Source organism: Embiotoca jacksoni, unplaced genomic scaffold (genome assembly GCF_022577435.1).
Source record: "Embiotoca jacksoni isolate LCO1_2020_lvr unplaced genomic scaffold, fEmbJac1.0.p SCAF_8, whole genome shotgun sequence".
NCBI classification, from domain to species: Eukaryota; Metazoa; Chordata; class Actinopteri; family Embiotocidae; genus Embiotoca; species Embiotoca jacksoni.
Window position 1 is genome coordinate 11931777 of NW_027185436.1, and position 25114 is coordinate 11956890.

Below are 25114 nucleotides of genomic sequence, written 5' to 3' on the forward strand. Positions count from 1 at the left end.
TGCATCAGCAGTAATGAAGCCGCAGCCCGGAGATGTGCCTGGGTCCGTCACGCGCAGCTCGGACTCCGGATAGAAGGACGACGCCGCTCTCATTTTCTCGCGTTTGGCGTGTTTGTGTGGGTTTTTTGTTTTGTTTTGTTTTGTTTTTTTGGAAAGCGGAGAAGATTTTCTTTCTGAGCCCGTCGTTGTAAAAACCCAGAGGATGAACAGCATAAGACAGGTGCCCACACGGGTGAAGAGCAGGCGTACTGAGGCCAGCCTCGGAGCGGAGAGGGAGCATTTTGACAAGCAGCAGGTAAATATGAAAGCCAGCGGGACGGGTTAGTCCCTGCCGTGGGATGGGAAACCTGTCTTTTTTTTGTTGTTGTTGTTCTGGCCTGCTGTGGCTTTACTGTGTGACCGAAGATCTACCGCTGCAGGCCACATTCACAGGTACCACATTCAACGGGAACTTGAATGTTTCACGAGTGAATTGACTGACTTGAAGAAGTCGCAGCTTCATGTGAGTGCTATTTTACCTGCGTCTCCTATTTTAGAGACACGTCCTCTGCGTGTCTATCGTTACTATCGGCGGTGGAAGACGTATTCAAATCCTATAGTAAAAGTACCAATACAGCAATGTAAAAACACTCCAAAGTCCTTCATAGAAAATCATGTCGCAGTAAAAGTAGCGAAGCCCATTGAAGGAAAAAGAACTGGCTGGGTCCCTCTGACTGATATAATATCATGTATGACATCACTAAATGATTAATACTGAAGCATCAGCGTGTAAGCAGCATGTTGCTGTAGTAGCTGCTGCTGCTGCAGGTGGAGCTGGTTTAAACTAGGCTACTTTATATAGCCTACAGTTTTATAAACGGGGACAGCAGATAAATGTGAGAGGTCGCCAGATGATTTCTAATCTTTGATTTTTGGTGAGATATTGGATCATTTTGAGATGTACTGAAATGAAACCATGTGAGAAGTTCAGAGGAAACAAATCCCAATTTGCTGGAGCTGTTAAGAACTCCCGGACATCTGAAATGTGAATACGACTACACTTTGATTTCTGTAAGATGTCGGAAGCCGAAAAGGTTGGAAACAACTGGTTTGATCATGAACAATGTGTTGTGTTTTAGGTAGATTGTTCATTGTGGCGAATCTTCCCCTAAAAAGTAACTAAAGTTGTCAAATGAATGTAGTGGACAAAGAACAATAATTCCCTTTTTGAAAGGTAGTGAAGCGAAAGTATGTCAGTGGAATAAGCTTCCTATCTGGCTCAAGCTAACCCAAGTTGAGAGGAGTTTTAAATCAGATCTTAAATGGTTTTAAGATCATTTGTAGTTTGATGTGTTTTGTCTTTTTTGTTTTGTGAAGGGCTGAAAATAAGCACAAACTTGTTTGTTTTTGTGTTTTGGCTTTTCACAGAAACAAGCATGTGCTGAAATACATTAGATTTCAACTATTTCAACATGATATTTGTCAAGAAGTCTGAAAGTTGGCTAACAACGCTCTGTGTCATCAGCCACACCATTCATTCCTCTCTGAAGACCATCAGTATCATGCCAATCTCGTCCTTCCTGTTTGGCCACCTTTCCTCCATTACAGTAACTCCCTGGTTTTTACTGCCTCATTTTTGGGTGCTGTTCTTTGGGAAAACGAGTTTTAACTTTGACACATTGTCCTTCAGTAACATCTCAGTTTCCTTTTGAATGTGTGCACTGGAGTACTGAAGTTTCACCTCATTCTTAATACAACAGGTGCTTTGTGGTTTCTGGCTGTTGCTTCACTTCAGTTACATGCCAAGAAAACCATGCTGCTCCACACTGTTGTGCATGAGGAGGAACCAGTGACAGAGACAAGTAAATTCAAAAACATACTGAACTAAATTCTTAAAAGTATTCGAGACTCAGTTTCAAGTGATGTACACACTGTCTGCGAAACATGAGATTTAAATGAGGTTGAGTAACTTAAACAAACTGTTGACCGGGTGTTCAGACTTACAGCACTTTCAGTAATTTGTTATCTGATTATGGGCTGAGCTTCTACTTTCCTGGGCGTAGCGTATATCCCTCTGTCAGTGTTTTATTTGCTTTTGAAGCACGTGTAGCAGAGGTGGAGCTGAGGGGCTTGAACTCCTGCATACCTGCCCTATGGGCCACATCTTTGTCAGAAGTGGCTGGAATTAAATATGATGTACTGTTATCAAAAAGTAAGAAGAAAAAAAACCTGTCTTTTACCCAGTCCCATCCCCACTGCTCTGAGTTCACTTTAAAATATTTATTGGTTTGAAAAGCAAATGGCAACAAGTAGGTTCAGTTTTGCTATCAACACTAGCCATTTTTTCTTACCAGTTTCCATGCCATCAAATAAATGTTGCACAGGACATGTTGCGCAGAAAAGACAAATGTCAAAGCATGAGATGAACTGCGTTGAGCTGGTGTTGGTGTTGTGCTAAAGTGTGCAGGCTCAGGGAAGCGAGTCACCACAGCTCAGCTCATAGGGATTCACTGGGCAACATGCAAATTAAGTTGATGCATGCAAGGAAGAATCTGGACTCCTGACTGGCATGTTTGAGATTTTTATCACCACAGCCTCCTGATCAACGTTTTTTACTGCAAGCAGTCTAGTATAGTGGGGTTAAGTGGTGTACTGGTACTGCCTAAGCAACATTTCTAATGGTATACTGTCAAGCTACCACTTAAATTTGTGCTCTTTTAATGGTGTTATATCAAAGAGGTTGTTGTGTGTAGGAGGGAGCCGGTATATTTCTCTAGACATTGAGGTTAACAGTGCTGCTGATTCACCAAGTGCTTTGACTGAAACTCCACTGCTGCTCTCTACTCTCATTCCACTCTCTCCTGCTGTTTATGTTGACCTCAGTACCAAGGTGAAATGTCTCACACAGCGTCCTGTGTGTGTGTGTGTGTGTGTGTGTGTGTGTGTGTGTGTGTGTGTGTGTGTGTGTGTGTGTGTTTATACTGTTTGCTTTCCCTCACTCCTGTTGCCCGAGTGAGTGCCCATGAGAGAGAGATGGGAGTATCAGAGGGCAAACAGCTTCTAAGTGGGAGTAGAGAGAGAATTAATGGCACTTAACATATCAAGTTTTCACACATTAATGAAATACACTGACGTGGGAGTTATTTTTTATTCTTGTAGTGAGAGAACAAAAATATGAAGGTTTTTTTTGTATCTTTTTAATGCAGGCATAAAACACACTGCAATCAAAAATCAAGTTTGTGAGTAAAAACATGAACTGAGAGTAAAACTTTTAGATTGCAAAAAAAACGATCCCCTACACTTTGGCTGGAGGTCAGCTCACATTATATTGCTTTTTTTTTTTTCAATTGAACTGCTTTTAAATGGAACTCCATCAGCTTTGAATTGGACATAATGGCCCACCCATTATGTCCAATTCACGTGTTTTTTGTCACAAACAAAGAAATCAAAAGTTTCTGTGAGGCTTTAAAAGCAAAACTCTCAAGTCTGTGACCAAAACCAAACAAACTGAGAGGAATAGTTTGTTTGTAATCAAAATAATTTCTAACTTAGTTCATATGTTTTTACCAATCGGCAACCAAAAGTGACGTCACTCATTAGTTTATGAAACCTTGAGTTTGACTTTTCGGCCATCGCCATCTTGCCAGTTCAGAGATGTTTGGAACCAGAAGCGACCATATATGGATGAGCTGGGGAGGAACAAGCGTTGGATCTGACTCTATCTGATTTGGAACCAAAGGACACTACGCCCCGCCCACCTATAGCAGAAACCTGATTGTGTACCAGGTCTGTTAATCAAACAGACCGCCCCCAAGAAAAACGTCTTTTTGAGACGAATTTCTAATTAATGTCGGGATTACTTTTAGATTGACTGCCAGAAAACGAATAAGAAGAAGTGACTTTAGCGAATGACACCATGATAATTTGTTGAAAATATAAAATTTCTTTGTATTTCATGAGAAAAGTTGAATGGGGCCAACCCTAGTGGTCCTCGGTGATATTGCACTTTATGGCTCTTCCACATTGGCTTCATTTTTCAGATCTCGAAGCTACGTCCACTTTTATATACAGTCAATGATTTTTACTTGTATATTTGTTTGTTTTTTATTTCAAGTGTGAGGAATTTGCTCTCAAAACTGTCTTTAATGCTTCCAATAAAAAGACAAAAATAACTTCACAATTCATGCTATTAACACTAAGTTAATGAGCCAAGTGTGTGTCTGCAAAGAAATGTGAAGTCCTATATTGGTTTTCTGCATAAAACTTCACTAAATGTCCACTTTTAGTGTCAAGCATTATGATGGGTACATTTCATAGAAAATGCACATCTAATGCTTTTACATTATTTACAAAACGTGCGCTCATGATGCCTGTAATATCCATGTATTTTTACTGATAATAGGCCAATGTATAAGTTTTAAACAGTGTAATACCATGTTTGTGACATGGTATGTAAAGTTTGAGCTGCGGCTTACTTGATATTTATGGTCAACAGCTACTTACAGTCATAAACATCATGTGAATCATGAGCTAACTAAAAAGATCAGCAGACTTCTTGAACAAGAAACTATCCGGGTGCTAAAGAACAGCTGATCTTTTGTTGAATGTTTTAATGTAATTAGTCATAAAAGTAAGTTATAACCTAATAAGACATCAAGATCTCCATCTGTGCAGCCGTTCAATGCTCTTTTAATTCATTCACTCTTTCTTTAGTTCACACACACATACATACATACTGCCTTTGTTGACTTTTGTTGTCTCTTCATTGTGAACTCGGTGATGGAGAACACGTGATTAAAAATGTATTTTTGTTGTTGTCCCATTCATTAAATTCTAACTTTCATGGGTCATTTTTAGCATTAAGAGTGAATGGGACACTAAATCTCAGGGATCATCAGATAAACAACACGTGTGGTTTGTGGTCTGCAAGAGTGCTTTTGAGTTTGAGCTCCTTCTCCCCCTCCCCCATACATTTTGAGGAGAGTTTATTTGTGTTTATGCAACATACACCACTGTAGCATGTGCAGTGTCCTTCCTGTTAGGGCGATTGGGCAGCTAGGAGGACAACGAGACATGCAGTGTGTGCTTGTGTTAGGTTTATTGCCTGTGTTGTTGTGGGACAGGGTGGTTCAATTAGAAAAAGGCCGCAGAGGCAGTCGAGAAGTAACACAATAAGAAGTTTTTAAAATACCAGACTAACCTTGCAAAGCCATGCAATCGGAAAGAAAGACTATTAAAACTATTTTTGAGCAAGTTTCATAAATCCCTGTGTTCACTGATTTTGCATTTCTTAAAATTTTGTATCCTGGTTTCTCTGGTTGGTAAACCAGTCAGCTGAATTGTTACCATAGTTAATAGTGCTACATGCAGCTAACCGTAGCCAATAGCTGTGTTTAAAGTCTGTGTGTGACCTTGTCGGCCAGATCCCCAACAGCAGTCTGTTGAATTAAGCTGATAAGGACCTGCAATAAGTTCTCCTGTCTCGCGGCATTATGTCCACTGAGAAGCCGCTCAGGTGTCGCGTTGATGCCTTGACTTTGGTAAACTCACACACTCCTTTAGGACACGCCCCGGCACATGGCAATGTTGCCTAAAAGCAAAGATGAAAAGGTGAGCTGAGAGGCTTTATGGCTGGTAGATATTTAAACGGCGTACAATGTTTGGTGTGTGCACAGTATGGCGCAAGTGTGTAAATACAGTAATGCTAGCTGGCAATAGACCTTATGGCAGGCCTCTGGGATTAGTCCAGGCTTTCCCTCCCTCTCACTTCTCCTCTCTGCTGGTTGGGGGATTTACTGACGCTTGAACCAGATGCAGCACCAAGTTGTTGGGGAGCCGAACAGTCAACAGCATGTCTGGAGCACTCGGAAGAAAATACTCTTGTTAGTAGAACGTTTGGATTTCATCTGACTTACCTTTTGACCGTGACATAAGGAGCTGGTACAAGTGGTGTCAGTGTGTGATCTGTGTGTCACTGTATGTGAGGCTTGTTAGTGACAGTTTGTATTGTGTGTAGTAGCAGACAAATAATTAGTTATTTAATCGTCATTAAATTTGCAGGCAATTAGGGAAACTGACTAGTGATAAGAGCTGCAACAATTAATTGATTAGTAGAATGCCATCGATAAATCTGCTGCTTTTTAAAATCCCTACATTTACTTTTTCCAGCTGGTCAAATAGGAAAATTTGCATTTTGATCTTCAATGACTTTTTCTGATATCTTGCAGAACAAACGATTAATGGAGCAAATATTTGGCAGATTGATCATTAATTAAAGTAGCTGTTTGTTGCAATCCTCCTCGTAATCGAAGGGTTGCTAGTTTGATCCCCATGTAGCCAGTGCCCATTAAGTCCCCAGTGGCCTTGAGCAAATGTACGTAAAGGTGTGTATGGAGTGAGGGAATGAGAGACCCTGAAAGCGAGTATAGGGTACAAAAATGGTGCAGCACAGACCGTAGCCGGTCATCATGGTCTTATTTTGACACGAGCTGTTGGTAGCATTTGGTCAACCTCCACCTCGTGTCCTGCATTTGATGTCCTTCTCCTCTCTGTCTCTTTCATGGCTGTCTCGCTGCTTTCTGACAGACAGCCATTCTGAATGCACCATGAGAGTCTCCCTGCAGCCTCGCTGCTCAGCAGCCATCTGTTGAGGCCTCTGTGCCAGACTCTGTGTGCCAGAGCGTGGCCCCATCCAAACCAATCTTCTACCCCAGCTGTCGGCCTTCCTCCCCCAACAAACTCCTCATTGTCACACAGACCTCCATGCTATCCCGCCGCACTTGCCCTGTGTAAACGAGGAACTTGCAGTTAATTTGCGTCAGAAGGGGGCGGGGGGAGTCTCCTATTAACCAGTACACCCCTCTCTCACTCAGTTGCAGCCACAGTAGCCCCTCTGTGTGTGTGTGTGTGTGTGTGTGGGGGGGGGTTCCCAGGTTACTAATGCATTAAAGAGGCTAGTGTTTTGTTGGATTAAGGGCTTCTGCCACCGATATGTGATTATGGTTGAAACAAAGATGGATTGCTAAACCAGTGTTTTAGGCTAAAACCAAAGAAGCAGTGCCTTACACTGTCAGTTATGTGTAACCTCTAAGACATAGTAATTGTCACATGTTCAAGTTTAAAGAGGTTTTATTTTTCAAGTAACATCATTTAGATTGCATTAAAAGAGAGGCTGAATTTGAACATGTTGCCCCTTTAATGCCTGCCATGTATGGTGGATTATTCTCTTATGTAATACTAACATGGTGAAGCTGGCCTGCGGGCATTATAAAGCTATGATGGGATTCGACAGATGCGTTAAAAAGACAGAGCAAACAAGAACATGCTTTTACATTATATTACATTTCTGTCCGGTATTTTTTGAGTGTCTACAAATTGCCAGGGTTTTGACATGTCCCCAAATATAAAAGTTATCACAGATTATTGGAGTAATTATACAATTATTATGCACTTTTGTTGTGACTCACGGTGAGGCCACATTACAGTTTTTGAAGCCCGCTTTATGAGCTATGGGTGGTGTCACAGCCGTCTGGGGAATTTTCACTGTTTCGCCGAAGCTTTGATCTTTATGTAATCATGATGTGTTTGTGAGTGAGCGATTTTAAATCTCTCTTGTATGATCCTAAAACGGCAACATCATGGCCAACCTTGTTTTATTTTTTTCAAGGACAGTTCTGCATTTCTCTGCTGTGCAGTTGGTTTCATACTGCAACATCATTTTCAGTAGAAGGTCCAAACTGAATTTAAAACACGAGGCGATAAAGTGCATCCGGAAAGTATTCACAGCGCTTCACTTTTTCCACATTTTGTTATGTTACAGCCTTATTCCAAAATGGATTAAATTCATTTATTTCCTCAAAATTCTACACACAATACCCCATAATGATAACGTGAAAAAGTTTTTTTTGAAATTTTTGTATTCACAGCCTTTGCCATGACACTCAAAATTGAGCTCAGGTGCATCCTGTTTCCACTGATCATCCTTAAGATGTTTCTACAACTTGATTGGAGCCCTGTTGTGTGTAGAATTTTGAGGAAAAAAATTAATTTAATCCATTTTGGAATAAGGCTGTAACATAACAAAATGTGGAAAAAGTGAAGCGCTATGAATACTTTCTGGATGCGCTGTATATATTAGCCACCCTCAGTGTTTTCATGTATTTGAGCAGCCCCATCCTCGTGCATTTGTCCAACCCACAATGTTCTAAATATTTTTGAAATAATTTTAAATTTGACTTACATTTTCATCTTTATGGATATACAGCAGACCCCACTTATTCTCCAAGCTCCAAGTCATGATTTTTTTTATTGGCACAGATTGGGGACTGCCGTGATGAGGGCAGTGCATGACTGTACAAAGCAGATTTTGTTGCGTGTCGGATCATATTGGACCGGAAGCTGATTAATACCGCCAAATGTCCAAGAGGACACGGAGATCGAGCATGTGTGTTTCTGCCTATCCCTCCCAGGTCTTCTTCTGCGGGGCTTGTTTGACCTGCTGGACAAGTTGCAGAGCAGCAGCACAATTAGAAATATTATCTTTTGATGTCTGGTTTGTCTCAGTTGATACCGCATGCATTGTTTTTGGTGGTGGCATGATTAGCAGCACTAGATACAAAAAAAAAAAGGTTGGATACAAGTTTTAATACAGATGGTAGTGACATTATTATGTACCTTTCTTGGTGTATTTGATTCAAACCAGCAATAAATCACTCACAGACTGGATTTTTAGGTAAAATCAGTCTAATCAAAAGGTGAGAGTCCTTTTGTACAACGCTGTGTACACGGTGCAGAGTCATTGTTTCTCCCATTCAATCCTGCCATTGCAGCGTAACTGGTTATCATTTGTTTGACTCGTGGTCTTAATTAAGTTGTCATGACTTGTGTTTGTTGTTACGTCTGTTGGAAGCTCGAAAAGTGATGGATGTATGAGTGGGGAATAAAGACATACAAGATAATACATTAACTCCTCTCCTCTCCTCTCCTCTCTCAGCTCAGCAGCATCAGCAAAGCCATCACTTCCTCTGAGACGCCTGTGAAGGAGAAGCATGCTCGACGTATCCTTTATAATGATTCCAAAAAGCAAACTCAAACCAAAGTTGGTTTTTTTTCTTAAAGCAGTACATTTTTGAAGCAAAAATGCAAATCAGCTGGCAGGCTATTCCATACTTTGCTGTTCGATCACCTTATCTGGTAAAAATGTGCCTGATTAAATAAGATAGAAGCCTGTCAGATATACACTCTGCTCAAAAGCATTTTAGATATTTTATATCGAGTATCGTATCACTATGACCTAACACCTAAGATGTACAACTAAAGTGTATACATTCATTTATGCAGTTAGGCAGTGTATTTATGCATTTTGAAAGTGCAGAAATCTGTTCTGTACTGAACATGAAGCAAGTGAAGCTGTTAAAGAACTGGAGTGATATGGTCACACTTTATGTTCTGGGCAGCTGTGTTTTGAATTAAGCTGGAGAAGTTAAATAGATTCAGAAGGAGGGCCTGCTACAGGGTTTTACTGTCTGATGGAGACAAAGACATAGACAAGTTTTTCTGCATCGACCTGAGCGATAATGCTTCAGATTGTTTTAGATATTTCTGAGGTTATTAAAGGATGCTTTAGTGGTGCTGCTAATGTGTGAATTATAATTTAGGTCGGCATCAGATTGGTCAGTGAGGGTAATTGACAGTGAATCCAAAGAGTTAAAGATATTCAGAGATGGTGAGAGCTAACCCAACTCTCATGCTTTCTTTTTAATTAATAACTGATTATATGTATCGAGCGCTGAGCTCAGGTTGAGCATAGTCAGCACAGAGACATTTTTGTATCAATCATTCTGATGAGAGCTGTTTTAGTGCTTGGAAGATGGAAATCAGACTGGAATTTGTCATAAATGTTATTAGCAGCAAGGTGGTGAACAACAGGAAGCAGATCTTGATGTTATTTGAATCTCTCAAAGGTCCACTGTGGAAAGATATTTGAAGATGAAGTTAATTATGATGGCAGTTGCAAAGTATTAATTTCCCTCTGTGGGACAGATAAATCTGATAAGCTTATGAACCAAAACCTTGACAGCGCAAATTACTAAATGCTTACATTTTAAAGTTCTTATGCAGCTGAGTTTTGGAAAAATTTTCATTTTGTAATGAAATAGATTTCCTGTTGGAGCAGAGTTTGAGGATGGAGTAGCCAGCAGGATACCAGAGCATTTTTATTTAAAAGTCAGATCTGGTGGAGCTTTTATTTTAAATATAGAAATAATAAAATATTGTCCAAAATAAATGGATTTATTTGTGTAATATTAGCATAAAATGAAATGTGTGTATATTGTATTATATTAATGTGTGTATAATAGCAAACATGCAAACCTACCTACACCAAGGTGAATGTAATTTTTTAATTTCATTGTGCCTTTAATGCTGACCAGCAAAAACAAATGGCAGACATTGTTGTTGTTGTTGTTGTTGTGTGATAGTTTGTGCTTCCTTAATGACAACAACAGGAATCATCCTGGGGACTCACAGGGAGAAGGGAGCCTACACCTTTTGGTCCTATTCTCTGGGCTTCCCTCTGGCCAGCAGCTCCATCCTCAGCTGGAAGTTCTGCCACGTACTGCACAAAGTCCTGCGAGACGGGCACCAAAATGTAAGGCACCCTTCTCTGTGTTCCCACCACATCCTATTACACCAAATGTGGCACCATCATGAGCTCGACATAAAGCTAGGGAAGATAATGAAGGCATTAAAGAGTTGAGTGTCATAAATATGATAAGATTATTTTAGACTGCACGCAAAGAGTTTGTCCTGAAGGCAAAAAAGCAAACATTGATTTAAATGTAACTATACCCCATCTCCTTTAGCGAGTTGCTCTTAATTTGTTAAAACGTCTGTCGAAAATAAAAGTGTGATATGTGTTCAAAACACACACAACCATGAATGTGAGTTTAATGCAAGGTGTTGCCTTCACAGGTCCTACAAGACTGCATGAGACATCACGGTTCTCTGGTTGAAATTGGGAAATTATGGGTCAGTCTTTGCATCTATATTATTACATTTGTAAAAATAATTAGAATAAATACAAAATTTAATTGTTGTTTTTCCTGTGGTTTCCAGGCCCACCTCCATGACAAATATGGACAGCTAGTGGTTCTGTATACCAAGCTGCTCTGCACAAAACTGGAGTTTCATGTGAAGGTAAATGCATCTTCAGTCATATGTCACGCATATGGATAAGGCAACAAAACCTTAGGAATTCACACTGTGAATAGGAACTGCCTCTAAACCTTATAAACTGTACCTCAATGCAGCACTCAGAAATCCCACCGAACCTGGAGGTCACAGATGAAGTCCTGGAGCGCACTGCAGGAACAGACATTAATAATGTGTGAGTTTACAAGTGCTGTAACCTTAAAAGTTAAATGTCTGTTTAGACTTCGATCGATTATAAGCACAGCTGCTGCCTCCCAACTTTGTTCACATAAATAAGCATTCGGTCCCCGCTGCTCTTTCATTTCACAGGGTCACAGCATCATTGTTTCTGAGCGGGGACTCTTCTCTGTCTAACGAAAGGTATCAACTTCTCTCCCGCAGGTTCCAGCTCACAGTAGAGGTGTTTGATTACATGGACACAGAGCTGCGTCTGGCCGAGACAGGTGAAAACAGAAACTCCTCCCACCTTTTCCCCATCCTACTCTTCCAAGGAAGAGAAACCTGAGCTACAGTCAAATGCTGCTGCCTGCTAACATTATCTATTTATGGACAAAAACTGAGAGCCTTTCAAGAAAGGGTTACTGTAAGCAACTGTTGGTTCGCCTGTTTTCACATGGACTGTGGCCCTTACATTTCAAATGTGATTTCTGTTACTTGGTCTAGTTTTTATCCTATTTTTGTCTGTGTTTGTACTGATAAGGAAATGCCTGCAATTAGCAGACATTAAGTTGATTTCCTCCAGTTGAGCAGTAATGGTATGCTCCTCCCAGGCCTGCAGAGTGGAGACCCAGGAGCACGCCTTAACACCACAAACAAATTTTGCAGCTGTATTGTGTATGTGGTTGTACTTGCATGTGTGTTCTCAGTTTAAGCACCATGTTTCGGTGTCATAGGCACAAAAAACCCTTATAGTGTTAATATGTTGGAGAAAGTATGTAATGTTATGACCTCACCAGTCAGCTGGGTGCTCAACTCTTTGGAGGTCCGATCAGTGTGATTTACAGAATGACTAAAAGCACAATATGCAGTATGTATGCACCACAAGGGGCCTTCATTAATTATCCAAAAGAGGCCAGCTTCTAAACTCTGCTGCAGCAGCGAGATTTCCAAAATAAAAGCAAACTACAAAATGTTTGGTAAGCGACAGTCCAAATTTAGTTCAAGGATACTTACGTCCTGTCTGTTTTTTCTCTCAGTGATCCGACAGCTCAACACATCCATCGCCATCTCCACTCTCACATCAGGCCAGTGTCGTCTGTCTCCTCTCATCCAAGTTATCCAGGACTGTAGCCACCTCTACCACTTCACCGTCAAGCTGCTATTCAAGCTGCATGCCTGTAAGGACAGTTATTACCCAGAACAAAATATTCATACATCATAAGTCTTTGCCTGTGACATTCGCAGAAAATGTGTTAAATGTTCTGTCACTGAAGTATTTCAAGGTATTGCCCTTAATGTTAGATTATTTACGCGTGTCTAACCACTGCCTGATACTGAACATTTTGGACCATGTCCTGGATTTCAGGTCTCCCTGCTGATACCTTACAAGGACACCGTGATCGTTTCCATGACCAGTTCCGCAGGTAGGTCGTCTGAAGCCCAAAGCTATGAGTGAACAAGAGTGTCTGCATCAAAGGCTTTTCTTTTTTTATCTGCGTAAATCTACAACATAATCTCACCTCACCCAGTCGCCATAGCACTTTGAACTAATGCAAATATATCTATCACTCCAGCCCATCCCCACCCTTTGTTATGTGTCTGTTGGTGTCACTGTCACAGACACATTTATGTTTTCTGCCGAGTTCAGAGCCTCTCTGTTACAGGAAGGCTTTATTTAGCACAGATTTTTTACTTTAATTGTACTTAATGCTTTATGCCTCTTTTTGTATTGTGACACTGTTTGCCATACCTGACAACTGGGATATAATAAATGAGAACAGTCCATCATAAGTAACAGTCATATTTCTAAATAAAACAAAACTGAGATGGGAGTGTGTATTGCATGTGCTGTATTCTGTGCATGAATATGAGGTGATAATAAAAGGAAGTTTTCGTGTTTTTCTTTGTCCCGCAGCCTTAAGACATTCTTCAATAAAGCCAGAGACATGATGTACTTCAAGAGACTGATCCAGATCCCCAAGCTGCCTGATGTAAGAGCACAGAGGGATGGGGGATGTGCTGAGTCACAGCCTCCATCATCATAAACCTGATACCAATACTTTTACCCACAAACTGGGAGAATGGAGTCTTTATTTATGCGGGGAACTTTGGACTGTTGAAATTTAGCGTAGAAGAATATAAATAATCTTATTTATTATCATTATTTCACTAAAGCATGATAGCATAGTGTTTAAACGATGGCCTCTTTTTGTCTTTCTCCTTGTCAGTCCCCACCTAACTTCCTGCATGCAGCCTCACTTGCAAAGCATGTAAAGCCAGTGGTGGTCATCCCTGATGAGGACGAACCAGAGCAACAAGACGATGATGACGATGATCCAGAGCCACTCATTGAGGTCAGCGACGTCTCAACATCCAGCATACAGTCACAACCGCAGGTATGGCACCACAGTCACAGACACAGGGATGTGTGCAGTATGCTGTATACACCCGCTCATACACGTACGCAACAATACCATGACGTGTAAGCTCTAAATTATATTCTTTTTATTACTTTTCCTTTTTTTCTCAACAGCCTGACATATTTGATCAGACATTTGGACCTCCAAATGGAGGCTTTGATGACAGGTGAGCTTGTGTGTTTTACCCTGTTACCTGTCATTTTTAAATTGATTGTTTGGTTTGAGCAGTTGTGCGTGTCTGTGACAGTGGTCTTTCTGTCTGTCAGGGACCTCCAGATTGAGAGCCTGAAGCGAGACCTTGAGCTGTTGAGAGCAGACCTGGAGAGAGTCAAAGCAGAGGTAAGAGCCTGTTACTTAGGTTTTTGACATTTTTCTGTGTGTGTGTGACAGTGGAGGGCATGATTATCTATGTGCAAAGGAATCTGGGTCATGTGTTGGGTGGATGCAAATCTACCCCTGACATGTAGAATGTGGCAAGTAGCCTTTGAATGAGAGGTGACAGGACTCCACTTGAGATTTTTGTTGTCTCTGCCAAGCTTCTTCTCTACAAACGCAGACATTATGTAAACGATTTGAAGTCAAGCTTGTCTGGTACAAAGAGACATGAAATAAATGGTGTAAAATAAATGCATCTTGTGGGATGAATATTTTAAGATTGTTATGTTATATAATAAAGAACTGCAGCTGCACTGAACACAGGTTTCCCATGCACTTAAATCTATTTTCCCCTCCTGAAGGCTCAGCGCTACATCACACAGCTCAAGTCCCAAATCAACAGTTTGGAGGCAGAGCTAGAGGAACAGCGTGCACAGAAACAACGTGCCCTTGTGGAAAATGAACAGCTGCGCATGGAGCTAGAGGCAACCCGCCGCCGAAACGCAGAACATGAAGGCATACAGGCCACCTTCATCGAGGCAGAAAGTAAGATACGCAATTAACGCTCTTGTGCAGAGAGGGCTATTGTCATGAACAACATAACATCCTCATCCTCATCTCTGTCTGTGCAGAAAGGTCACAGGCCACTGAGCAGCGGTACAATAAACTGAAAGAGAAGCACTCGGAGCTGGTAGCTGGCCATGCTGAACTACTCCGGAAGGTACAGACAGACTGCAGGCCAGTTCAGAGGGGTTTGGTTCAAATTCGATTCGCACCTGGTTGTGTGTGGTAACACTAAATGTGTAACTGGGCTAACAGAGTGCAGACACTGTGAAGATGCTGTCAGCAACACAGCAGACGCAGGAGGAAGTGGAGAGGACCAAACTGCAGCTGTCCTTCGAGGTGGATCGGATAAAACAGGATGCTGACATGAAGGTTGGTGTCGTTTGGCTTTAAGAACATGGACGTCTGGTGTGGATGCGAATGCCTAATGCTGTTGTTGCTGCAGTTGGAAGAGCAGAAGTTTGAGATGGAGAAGCTGAAGAGAGAGCTGGAAGAGAAGATGGCAGAGGTGATGCGCATCAAGGCGACTTTGCAGAGCAGCGAGAAGGTGAGTGTGCACCTGCAATGTGGTGATACAGCATTAACTTTGATGATGTCTAATTATGTTCATTTGGTACTCGGAGTTATCATCAGTTCTATGTTTAGAGGCCTGAGGCCTGCTACACATTTCCGGATGATCTTTTGCTCTGACACGCACGGCCATCTGACTGTCCTCATTGCTCTCTGTTTTTGCCAGACGTCGGAGCAAGTGAACAGCTCAATGACAGCTCTGCAAGCAGAGAAGGAGCGTTTGATGCGATCTGTGAGTGAGAAGGAGGCGGAGCTGTCATCTCTGCGGCAGGCTGCGCAGGTGCAGCAGTCGTCACTTCAGCAGGAGCGAGAGAGGAACAGCAGGGAGATGGGAGAGCTGCAGGGCAAACTGCAGGAGAAGGTCAGTCAGGACAGTGGAGCCTGGCTCAGCACTGTGAACAGCAGACTCATCACTCATTTTAAAGAAGGCACACTGGATCATGAACACATGGAAGAAATATTAACTTTTACTGGGCACATGTATATCTATATATATATCTATCTATACCTATATCTATCTATATCCAAATATACAGCTCTGGAAAAAAAATTAAGAAATCACTTCAAAATGATCAGTTTCTCTGGTTTTACTATTTATTGGTATGTGTTTGGGTAAACTACTGACAAGATTTCTCCCAAATTTCAAAAACCAATATTGTCATTTAGAGCAGTTATTTACAGAAAATGACAACTTGTCAGTGTTTTCAAATCTCGAATAATGCAAAGAAAACAAGTTCATATTCATTTTTAAACAACGCAATATTGATGTTTTAACTTAGGAAGAGTTCAGAAATCAATATTTGGTGGAATAACCTTGATTTACAATCACAGCTTTCAAGCATCTTGGCATGCTCTACACCAGTCTTTCACATTGCTGTTGGGTGACTTTATGCCACTCCTGGCGCAAAAATTCAAGCAGCTCGCCTTTGTTTGATGGCTTGTGACCATCCATCTTCCTCCTGATCACATTCCAGAGGTTTTCGATGGGATTCAGGTCTGGAGATTGGGCTGGCCGTGACAGGGTCCTGATCTAGTGGTGCTTCATCCACACCTTCACTGACCTGGCTGTGTGGCATGGAGCATTGTCCTGCTGGAAAAAACACTCCTCAGAGTTGGGGAACATTGTCAGAGCAGAAGGAAGCAAGTTTTCTTCCAGGACAACTTTGTACATGGCTTGATTCATGCGTCCTTCACAAAGACAAATCTGCCCGATTCCAGCCTTGCTGAAACACCCCCAGATCATCACCGATCCTCCACCAAATTTCACAGTCGGTGCGAGACACTGTGGCTTGTAGGCCTCTCCAGGTCTCCGTCTAACCATTAGACGAACAGGTGTTGGGCAAAGCTGAAAATTGGACTCATCAGAGAAGATGACTCCAGTTCTCTGTTGTCCAATCCTTATGGTCTTTTGCAAACCTCAGCCTGGCTCATCTTTACTTCTCATTGATGAAGGGCTTTTTTCTAGCTTTGCACGACTTCAGCCCCGCCCATAGGAGCCTGTTTCTAACCGTCCTCGCCGTGCACTTCACCCCAGCTGCCATTTGCCATTGTTTTTGGAGGTCACATGATGTCATCCTACGGTTGTTGAGTGACATTCGAATGAGTTGGCGGTCATCCCGGTGAGTGGAGAGTTGTTTTCGTCCTCTGCCGGTCTGTAGCTTTGTTGTCCCTAATGTCTGCTGCTTGACCTTGTTCTTATGAACCGCCGTCTTTGAAATTTTAAGGATGGAAGCAACCTGATGCTCACTGTATCCCTCTGCCAGTAAAACCAGAATTGAACCCTTCTTTTCCTCACTCAAAACTTTTCTTTTTAACTCTTTTGGCATGGTCAATAGTCGCTTTTTAAAAAAATTCAAATTACTTTTAAAGGTACTACTAGCACTGTTTCTACCATCCAACTGGTCCTATTGCAAGAGGATAGTGATGACCACAGCACTGGTTTTTATACTTTTCTTCATTAAATAATCACCTAATCAGTACCTCATTAAGTAGAATCAGATGTGCCTGTATTGGAATTCAACAGACATGGGAATGGAACGGCTGCCATACATGTAGAGATGCTGATTTAAGAAAAATTTGGAGTGGTCTCTTAATTTTTTCCAGAGCTCTATATATATATTTGAAGCGCAGTTTCTGCCTTTTTCTTACATTGCTGGCCAACAAGGGAATACTAAATGATAATGACTAATTAGGAGTCTGGGGCTTTAGAAAAAGTTCTGTCGTGGTCTAAAGTGGAGTGTCTTCACTCATTAATCCAAGCTCGCCAATAGCTGCAATATAAAGTTTAATAGTGTAAAAGAGTGTAAAAACGTGTTCATGCTCAACAATGTTTTTGAATTGATAAAGATTTAAAGAAAGACACTTGTTTTGAAAGAACATGAAGCAGAATGTAGACAGATTTTGAAACGGCTGGAGTCTGTTGTGCTCACTGCACTCAAACAGGAGAACGACAGGTGCTTTTTTGGCCCGTTTAGGCTTTAACAATAAATCTTGATGATGAAACTGTAACAGGTAAAACGGGCATACTGTCTTTGGCTCACGGTAGGGTGTAATGAGTTCTCCCCCAAGATGACCAAGGACAGATACGTTGCGTGAAACATTTTGAAATGTAAACCCACAAAAAGTCTAGATTATTTATAACAGTCTAATGCTCCTTTTTATCAAACATTTGTATATGTTCTGTTGTGTGTGTGTCTACACATCCAGGCAAGTCAGGAAGAGCAGCTGAAGCAGAAGCTCCAGGAGGAGCAGTTTGCTCTGCTGCAAGGCACCATAACAGAAGCTGAGAGCATCATCCAAGATGCTTCTGCCAAACTGGATGATCCCCTCCATATACGGTGTACCAGCTCTCCAGGTCAGAGTCCTGCTCTGTCAATAAGAAAACAGTAAATTTGAATATAAAAAAAAAGCATGACACTAGCTTGTTGACCACATGCAGAAGCATATTCAGAAAAGCTAAAAAGAAAGACTTTTTTTTTTTTTTTAAATCATGTTTTTCCTCCAAACACAGATTACCTCATAAATCGGGCAGAGGCCACCCTGGGCTCCATCGACAAAGTGAAAAAGGGCCACGCAGATTATCTGAGTAACATGGGGGGTAAGCTCACTCCGCTTCTGATTTGCCTTGATCCTGCTGACCTCATGTCACTGTGTGGTTGGTTTGTTATGCTTGTTAATGTGGCCTACTGATCTCTCGCTGTGTGCTCTTGTAACCAGATGCTGGAGGGCTGCTGAGGGCTCTGACCCATTTCTCCCACTTGGCTGCGGACACGATCATTAACGGCAGCGCCACTGCACACATGGCGCCCACTGACCATGCAGACCGTAAGGGCAATATCTTAGCAATATTTCATTTATTTTCCTATTAATTTTAGCCTCTATTACCCAGATCATGCATTGACATATAAAACCATATCTCAGTTTTTTCTAATAACATGTTTAGCTCTGAAGAAGCACAATTTCAAAAGCAAGTTTTAATTGTCACTCAGTGATTTAAGGAACGCTGGAGTAGAGCCGATGGTTTGATCTGAGCTCTTTGACGCCCTCTAGGTCTGACGGAGAACTGCAGAGACTTTTCCGCTCAGAGTCTGCAGTACTTGAAGGAACTGAAGTCCAAGACCACCCTCCAGAGGGCAGACCCAGCTGCCATCCGCGTAATCGTTCAGAAGATCCTGCACTTGGGCCAGGTAACAGAAAACACAGAAGTTCTGCATTACCTTTATAAATACATGTACTCTAAAACTTTGAATAATTAATTATATCTGAGGATAAATTACAGTTAATGACTGGTCTTAAGCCACTTCCCATGTCGCCCTATTCTGCTATCATAATGTGGTAATGATTTCTTTCAGACATGAACAACCTTTTTTTTAAAGCATTAGTACTATCTGCACAGGCTGCAGTAACCGCATGTAGATCTGCTTCAAACAAACAGACTGATGCTGCCACTTAACGTTTCTACCACTTTTTAGTTTGAGGTAAAAACAAGAAGTAATAACTTCAGACAGGAACCAACACAAGCACATCCAACATTAAATTAAAGTAAGAACTTTTAATTCAACCAATTTATTTTTGGATTCCAAGGAGGCCAAAAATAAATAGCTGAAATTGAGTTTGCCTTTGGTTTTGACTTTGTGCCAGAGGGGGTTGGATTACTGATGTTTTTGCTATTTTAGCTCACCTCACTTTGAAAGGCGGACATCCATAGGAAGCACATCTGAATTTAGGACAGTGTACACGCTTCAGTGTGTTCTTATGCAGTGTTAGGATTTGTCTGTATAATTTGTGATACTTTTGTAAAAAGAGGATTTGGTTTGATTAATGAGGTTTCTTCCAGTTTCTCTGTGGCTTTTTGTGGGAACACGGGACTGCAGCTTGTGACTTTGTCATTATTAGAGGTTGTACCGTTATCGGATTGTATTTCAGTAATAAACTCATCCTGAGATGTTGGGTTCAGTTTTTACCAGTGATGTTTTAAATATTTTCAAGTATTATTCTCCTCCTTTTTTCATGACTAATCATTATTTACTTGTGATATTCAGGAGCTGCGGCCGAAAGGCATGGACGTTCGTCAGGATGAGCTGGGAGATCTGGTCGATAAGGAAATGGCGTCAACATCAGCAGCTATTGAGGAGGCAGTCCGCAGGATTGATGTAAGCAATCTACTTACTTCAAAATGTATTATATTAATATTTAGTGAACAGAACTACAATATCCTCAATGTCATCATTATAACTGATGAGTGTCACGTGTGGTTTTTTTCTTAGGAAATGATGAATCAGGCACGAAAAGACACGTCAGGAGTTAAACTGGAGGTCAATGAAAGGTTTGTTCTGTTTTGGATTTGTTGCATCTAAATCACACAAACACACGGTTTAGACAGTCTAACCTTTCTGATGTTTCAAATCATGCAAATGGAGAGCAGCAATATCAAAATGTATCCTTTGTCATCTTTTCTGTTTAGCTTTTCTTCCCTGTCATTCTTCACTAAATACTGTTGAGTTAAGAAAAATACCACAAGTCATAGATGACTACCTGTTCCACTGTCTTTTGCAGAATCCTAAATAGCTGCACAGACCTGATGAAGGTACAGCACTTTGTTGTCTTTCAGTAATATATGATCTACATGTACAGTATGTACTACCCTGCATACTGTGTATTCCATTTTTAATTAACATCCCAATAAACATCAGTGGGAGTTTTGCTTTATTCTATCCTTTTATCATCCACTCTCCCTCAGGCCATCCGCTTGCTGGTTATATCATCTACAGACTTGCAAAAGGAGATTGTCGAGGGTGGGAGGGTGAGTCTGTTCTAATTCTTAATCCAAAAGTGGCAGCTTGTTTTTTTTTTTTTTGTCTCTGAAGTCAGAGTGAGTTGTTTCTCCTCCATTTGAAAATGTCAGCTAATGCTACTGATGTGTTGTTTGTTAAGGGTGCGGCCAGCATTAAGGAGTTTTATGTCAGAAACTCTCGCTGGACTGAGGGTCTCATCTCTGCTGCCAAGGCTGTGGGATGGGGAGCCACAGAGATGGTGTAAGTTCTCAGTTATACGGGGTATTACAGTTCATATTCGTATATATTTAAATGGTTTATATATAGCTTTTCAAACAACAATGTCAAATAAGTTGAGAGTTATTGCAGACAAATGGTTTGTTTGGTAAGCAAATTGGAGGTGGCTCTTTGGCTAATATTAAATCTAAGAGTTGATACCCATGAACTCATTTATTGCAGAGTACTAATAGCAAAGCTATTTCTTATAGAAATATAGAGTTGCCTGACAACAGCTGAACAACAGCTCTGACATTATAAATATCTATTCCTGTTTCTGCTGAATCATATGGGCAAATTCAGATAGTCCAATTGTTAAGAATATTTTAAGATAATTCTGACCCTGGCACAAAATTTAAAATGCACAAATAGGCTGTTGGAAAAGGCCAATATTCTTGACTTTATTGGTTTACCGTAATAATACTTATGGATCAAAACACACCAAGCAATGATTTATTGATGTTAAAATGTTGTGTAGTACCGTAAGTGACTCCAACTGTCATTCGGCAGTATGCAGATATGTCTTTTCTAATTATGTGCATTGAAGTGCTTTTATGTCTTTACCTGCTTTCTCACAGTGAGTCTGCTGATAAAGTGGTGCTGCACACAGGCAAATATGAAGAGTTGATTGTCTGCTCTCATGAGATCGCTGCAAGCACTGCACAGCTGGTCGCTGCCTCAAAGGTAAGAGTCAAATTTCTAGGAAAGTAGGAAAGATACAATGAGGAAAACTTTTCACATAACTTTTAACTGTATAACAAAAAAATAATGCATAATACTGCTGCTTATCGCCAAAAGGCAGACACATTTAATACAAAAAAATTATTTTCTTTGCATTAAATTAACCAAATAACATAGATTTATACAAAGGTTTGTTTTACCTATGTAATTCTATCAATTCTTTTACCAACTCTTTCACACTTTAGCAGCATGTTATACTTGGTTTCTGCCACTGACTTTGTTGGTTTAGTTTCATCTAGTCTCACTCAGTCGTTCTCCCTGCACACAGGTGAAAGCCGATCGCAACAGTAAGAAGCTGTCAGTTCTCCAGCAGGCTTCTCGCCATGTAAATGAAATGGCAGCGAATGTTGTTGCCTCAACAAAGACGGGCCAGGAGCACCTGGAGGACAAAGGTGAGTACAGAATGATTTGTGCATTACAACATCACAGAGCGTCTGTCTAATATTTCTATTTATACACTTTTAATGTTCAGAAACCATGGACTTCTCCGGGATGTCCCTCATCAAGCTGAGAAAAGAGGAAATGGAGTCACAGGTAAGTCACAGGACCCTGAGGGGGGTTAAAGAGTTATTGCTAAGGTGTGTAAGGGTATGTGTGCCTTCCTTTTGATTCTTTATATTATATGTAAAAAAAAAAATCTCCAGCTCATTATTAAATTTAATGTCAGGCTACAAGGCACTGCCTAAAACAATGCCCATTATATTTCTGTGATCTATTCATATTGAGATAAGAAAAATTAATGTTTGCACTGGTGTATAACTTTTATTTTATTTCCTTTTTAATATTAATGAAGTTGGCATTCAATTTGGTTCGATTAAAACAAGTTAATTTTAATAAATGCAGCCGAAAACATTTTAACTGAAAACAACGTGTTTATTTCAGGTGAAGGTGTTGGAGTTAGAAAATCAGTTGGGGAACGAGCGTCTGCGTTTGGGCGAGCTGAGGAAGAAGCACTACAACTTGGCTGGAGTTGCTCCGGAGCAGGCTTCTGAGGGGAACGGCGAAACCTCCTCGCTGGTCCATCCTGTCACGATGTCACCAAAATCCAACAAGCCTGCTCTCATGAAGAAACCTGCGTTGGCCCAGAAACCCAACATCCTACCCAAAACTATGGTAAGGTCTACAAAGACAAAAATAAGTATGTTGAATGCAAGAAAACCAGATACGGCTTGTGGGTATATCTTATCTTTTCTTCTTTATGTTGCAGTTTAAGTAAATGCCTGAGCAGAAGATGAGAGAATGCCTCACTACAGGATGACGGGATTGAGAGAGATCGCCTTTTTGTGAACATTAAGTTGCATGCTGACAATCTTTTGTGTCATCCTGCTTCTCACCGTGTTTTTTTTTTCTTTTTTTTGCTAAAATGGACCTGATTTTTTTTTTTTTTTTACCCTTTAAGCCTATAAGGGATATGCTGTTTTCACCCTCCTTTTTTTAATTTTTTTTTTTTTTTTATTAAAATAAACATATTTAAGGCTTAATCCTTATTTTCATATTTTGGTATCAAAAACAAGTAAAGTTTATACTTTTAGCTTGTTTTGAATTTAAAAAAAATTCTGCATTATTATAATTTTAAATGATTATGCATAACAAGAATGCAAACATTTACAATGACCACAAACCAACAGCATATCTTGTGCTTGTCGGTCAACAGTTTGCTTTGATCACGTTTTGGACAGCCTTTTTGTATACTGTTGGACATTCAGAGCACATCACATTTTCCTTAATGTACACTGGGCAGTAAAGGACACTGAGGAATCACGTCATGTTGCTGCAAAAGTTTTGCCATAATTCTGGCTTTGCCTTTGTGATGGACAGTGCTCCTCTTTTGTGCAAAACGGCTTTCTTTCTCAGCAGTACAAGATTGTCTTTGAGGCCTTGAAATGTATCGATGCATTAGATAATACCTGTAAAGACATGCAGTCTGTATAGGAGTGTGCAAAACACATCATTTCTAATTTATATCCACACTTATCTCTTGAATGTCCCTTCACTGGAGGAGAACCTGGATATTATGTTAAAGCATATAAATATATTTAATGCTTGCACACGAATATTTGATGTAGGTGTCCTTAATTATCATCTGCTTCCTTTAGGCTGAATATGAAGATTTAGGATGAATTAATATACAATATCAAGGTGTTTCAAGTCCTCCTTGCCTCTGGGAGCTTTTCTTACAGGGTCTTAAAATGCATCTTTTTATGTTCTGTCTTTTCCTCTGTACGAAATGTCTTTTACACTCAGATCTATTAATATATTTTAGTAAATATACTGGTGGTTCCTCCTTGTAAGAAGTGTACATGTCAGATAAATAAACAATAAATGTTTGATTTAATGTGGCATTGTGTTAACTCATCTTGTTCCAAGCTTATGAAGCCTTTTTTAGGCCAGTAGAATTAACTGCAATTTGCTGTATTTACAGCCTACAACTAAAAGTGGTTGAAAAACAACTTACCAAAAAATGTAATGTTCTATACATGTTTTCATATTCTTATTAATAAGTAAATTTGATTTGATTTGGCACCCATCACTATTTAAAGTCAAAAAGTAGCCTTTTTCACAAGAATAGAATCTGATAAACGGTAAAAAATAATAAAAACTGCAAGCAGTGATATGCAGGCCCTTGCACGCTACACGTCAGGGATCCAGCGGCTCAGGGCCGCCAGCTCCCCAACGTGCAGCACGCGAGGGCCCGCATATCCCCGCTTGTAGTTTAATTTTTTTTCTCAGTGTCGTATACATACATACAGACGACATTAAAATGTATTGAGGCATAATTAATGTAATGTAGATAAATTTTGTGGTAGTTCAGACAGAAATCAAGACGATTTAGACATTTTATTTTTTGTTACTGATTTTTATTTTTGTATGAGTTTTTTTTATTTTTGTTTTGTTGTGGAGCAGTGGTTAGCACTATTGCCTCTCTGCAAGAAGGTCAGGGGTTCGATTCCCCCCTTTGCCATTCATAAAAATAACTAAATCATACTATAGCTTTCCCGTCCAAATTAGGAAAAAAAAAAAAAAGTCCCACTATAGCAAAAGGTAACCCAAAAGTCATTTTTGGGTCACCTTTGGACGACATGCCTTTTTGTCTGCCACACCACGGGCACACCAATCGTTAAAACAAATTATTTTGATAACTTTTAATTCCAAAAAATATTAAGAGTGCACAGACTAAATTTCAAGTCGGTCCAACAAAATCTGTAGGAGGAGTTCGTTAAAGTACAACGTGTTAATCGCCAAAAAAAGATGACTAAATTCAAAATGGCGGACTTCCTGTTGAGTTGATATAATGGTCGACCGAATTTCGTGCATGTAGGTAAATGCAGCCGCCGGGGCATCTGTTTTGGGGGGCCACTTGTTACTCCACTAAAATACGAAATTTTTCGCCGGGAGAGACGCGTGTACCAACTTTCAAGAGTTTTTGAAAATGAGAAAGCCTCCAAAAATACAGTTGTTTACGGAGAATAATAATTACGTGGAATAATAATTCCTCGAATTACAGTAGCGCTTTCGCACCATTGGTGCTCGGGCACTAATAAATTA

At 40.4% G+C, this 25114-nt stretch overlaps 1 protein-coding gene across 1 annotated transcript; it reads left to right on the top strand.

The window, feature by feature from the left end:
• Positions 1 to 7: 7 nt before the first annotated feature.
• Positions 8 to 23908, top strand: hip1rb (huntingtin interacting protein 1 related b). Its single transcript, XM_069178202.1, has 32 exons — positions 8 to 295; positions 8972 to 9035; positions 10485 to 10627; positions 10951 to 11007; positions 11095 to 11175; positions 11289 to 11365; positions 11572 to 11633; positions 12387 to 12527; positions 12716 to 12773; positions 13265 to 13340; positions 13578 to 13745; positions 13883 to 13935; positions 14036 to 14108; positions 14507 to 14690; positions 14777 to 14865; positions 14964 to 15080; positions 15154 to 15255; positions 15445 to 15639; positions 17985 to 18132; positions 18289 to 18375; positions 18495 to 18602; positions 18828 to 18964; positions 19820 to 19930; positions 20045 to 20103; positions 20334 to 20364; positions 20518 to 20580; positions 20712 to 20812; positions 21406 to 21511; positions 21837 to 21960; positions 22041 to 22102; positions 22451 to 22681; positions 22776 to 23908. Exons 1-32 carry the CDS (start codon positions 203 to 205, stop codon positions 22782 to 22784), a joined length of 3210 nt encoding a protein of 1069 aa, XP_069034303.1. The 5' UTR covers positions 8 to 202; the 3' UTR covers positions 22785 to 23908.
• The last annotated feature ends 1206 nt before the right edge of the window (positions 23909 to 25114 follow it).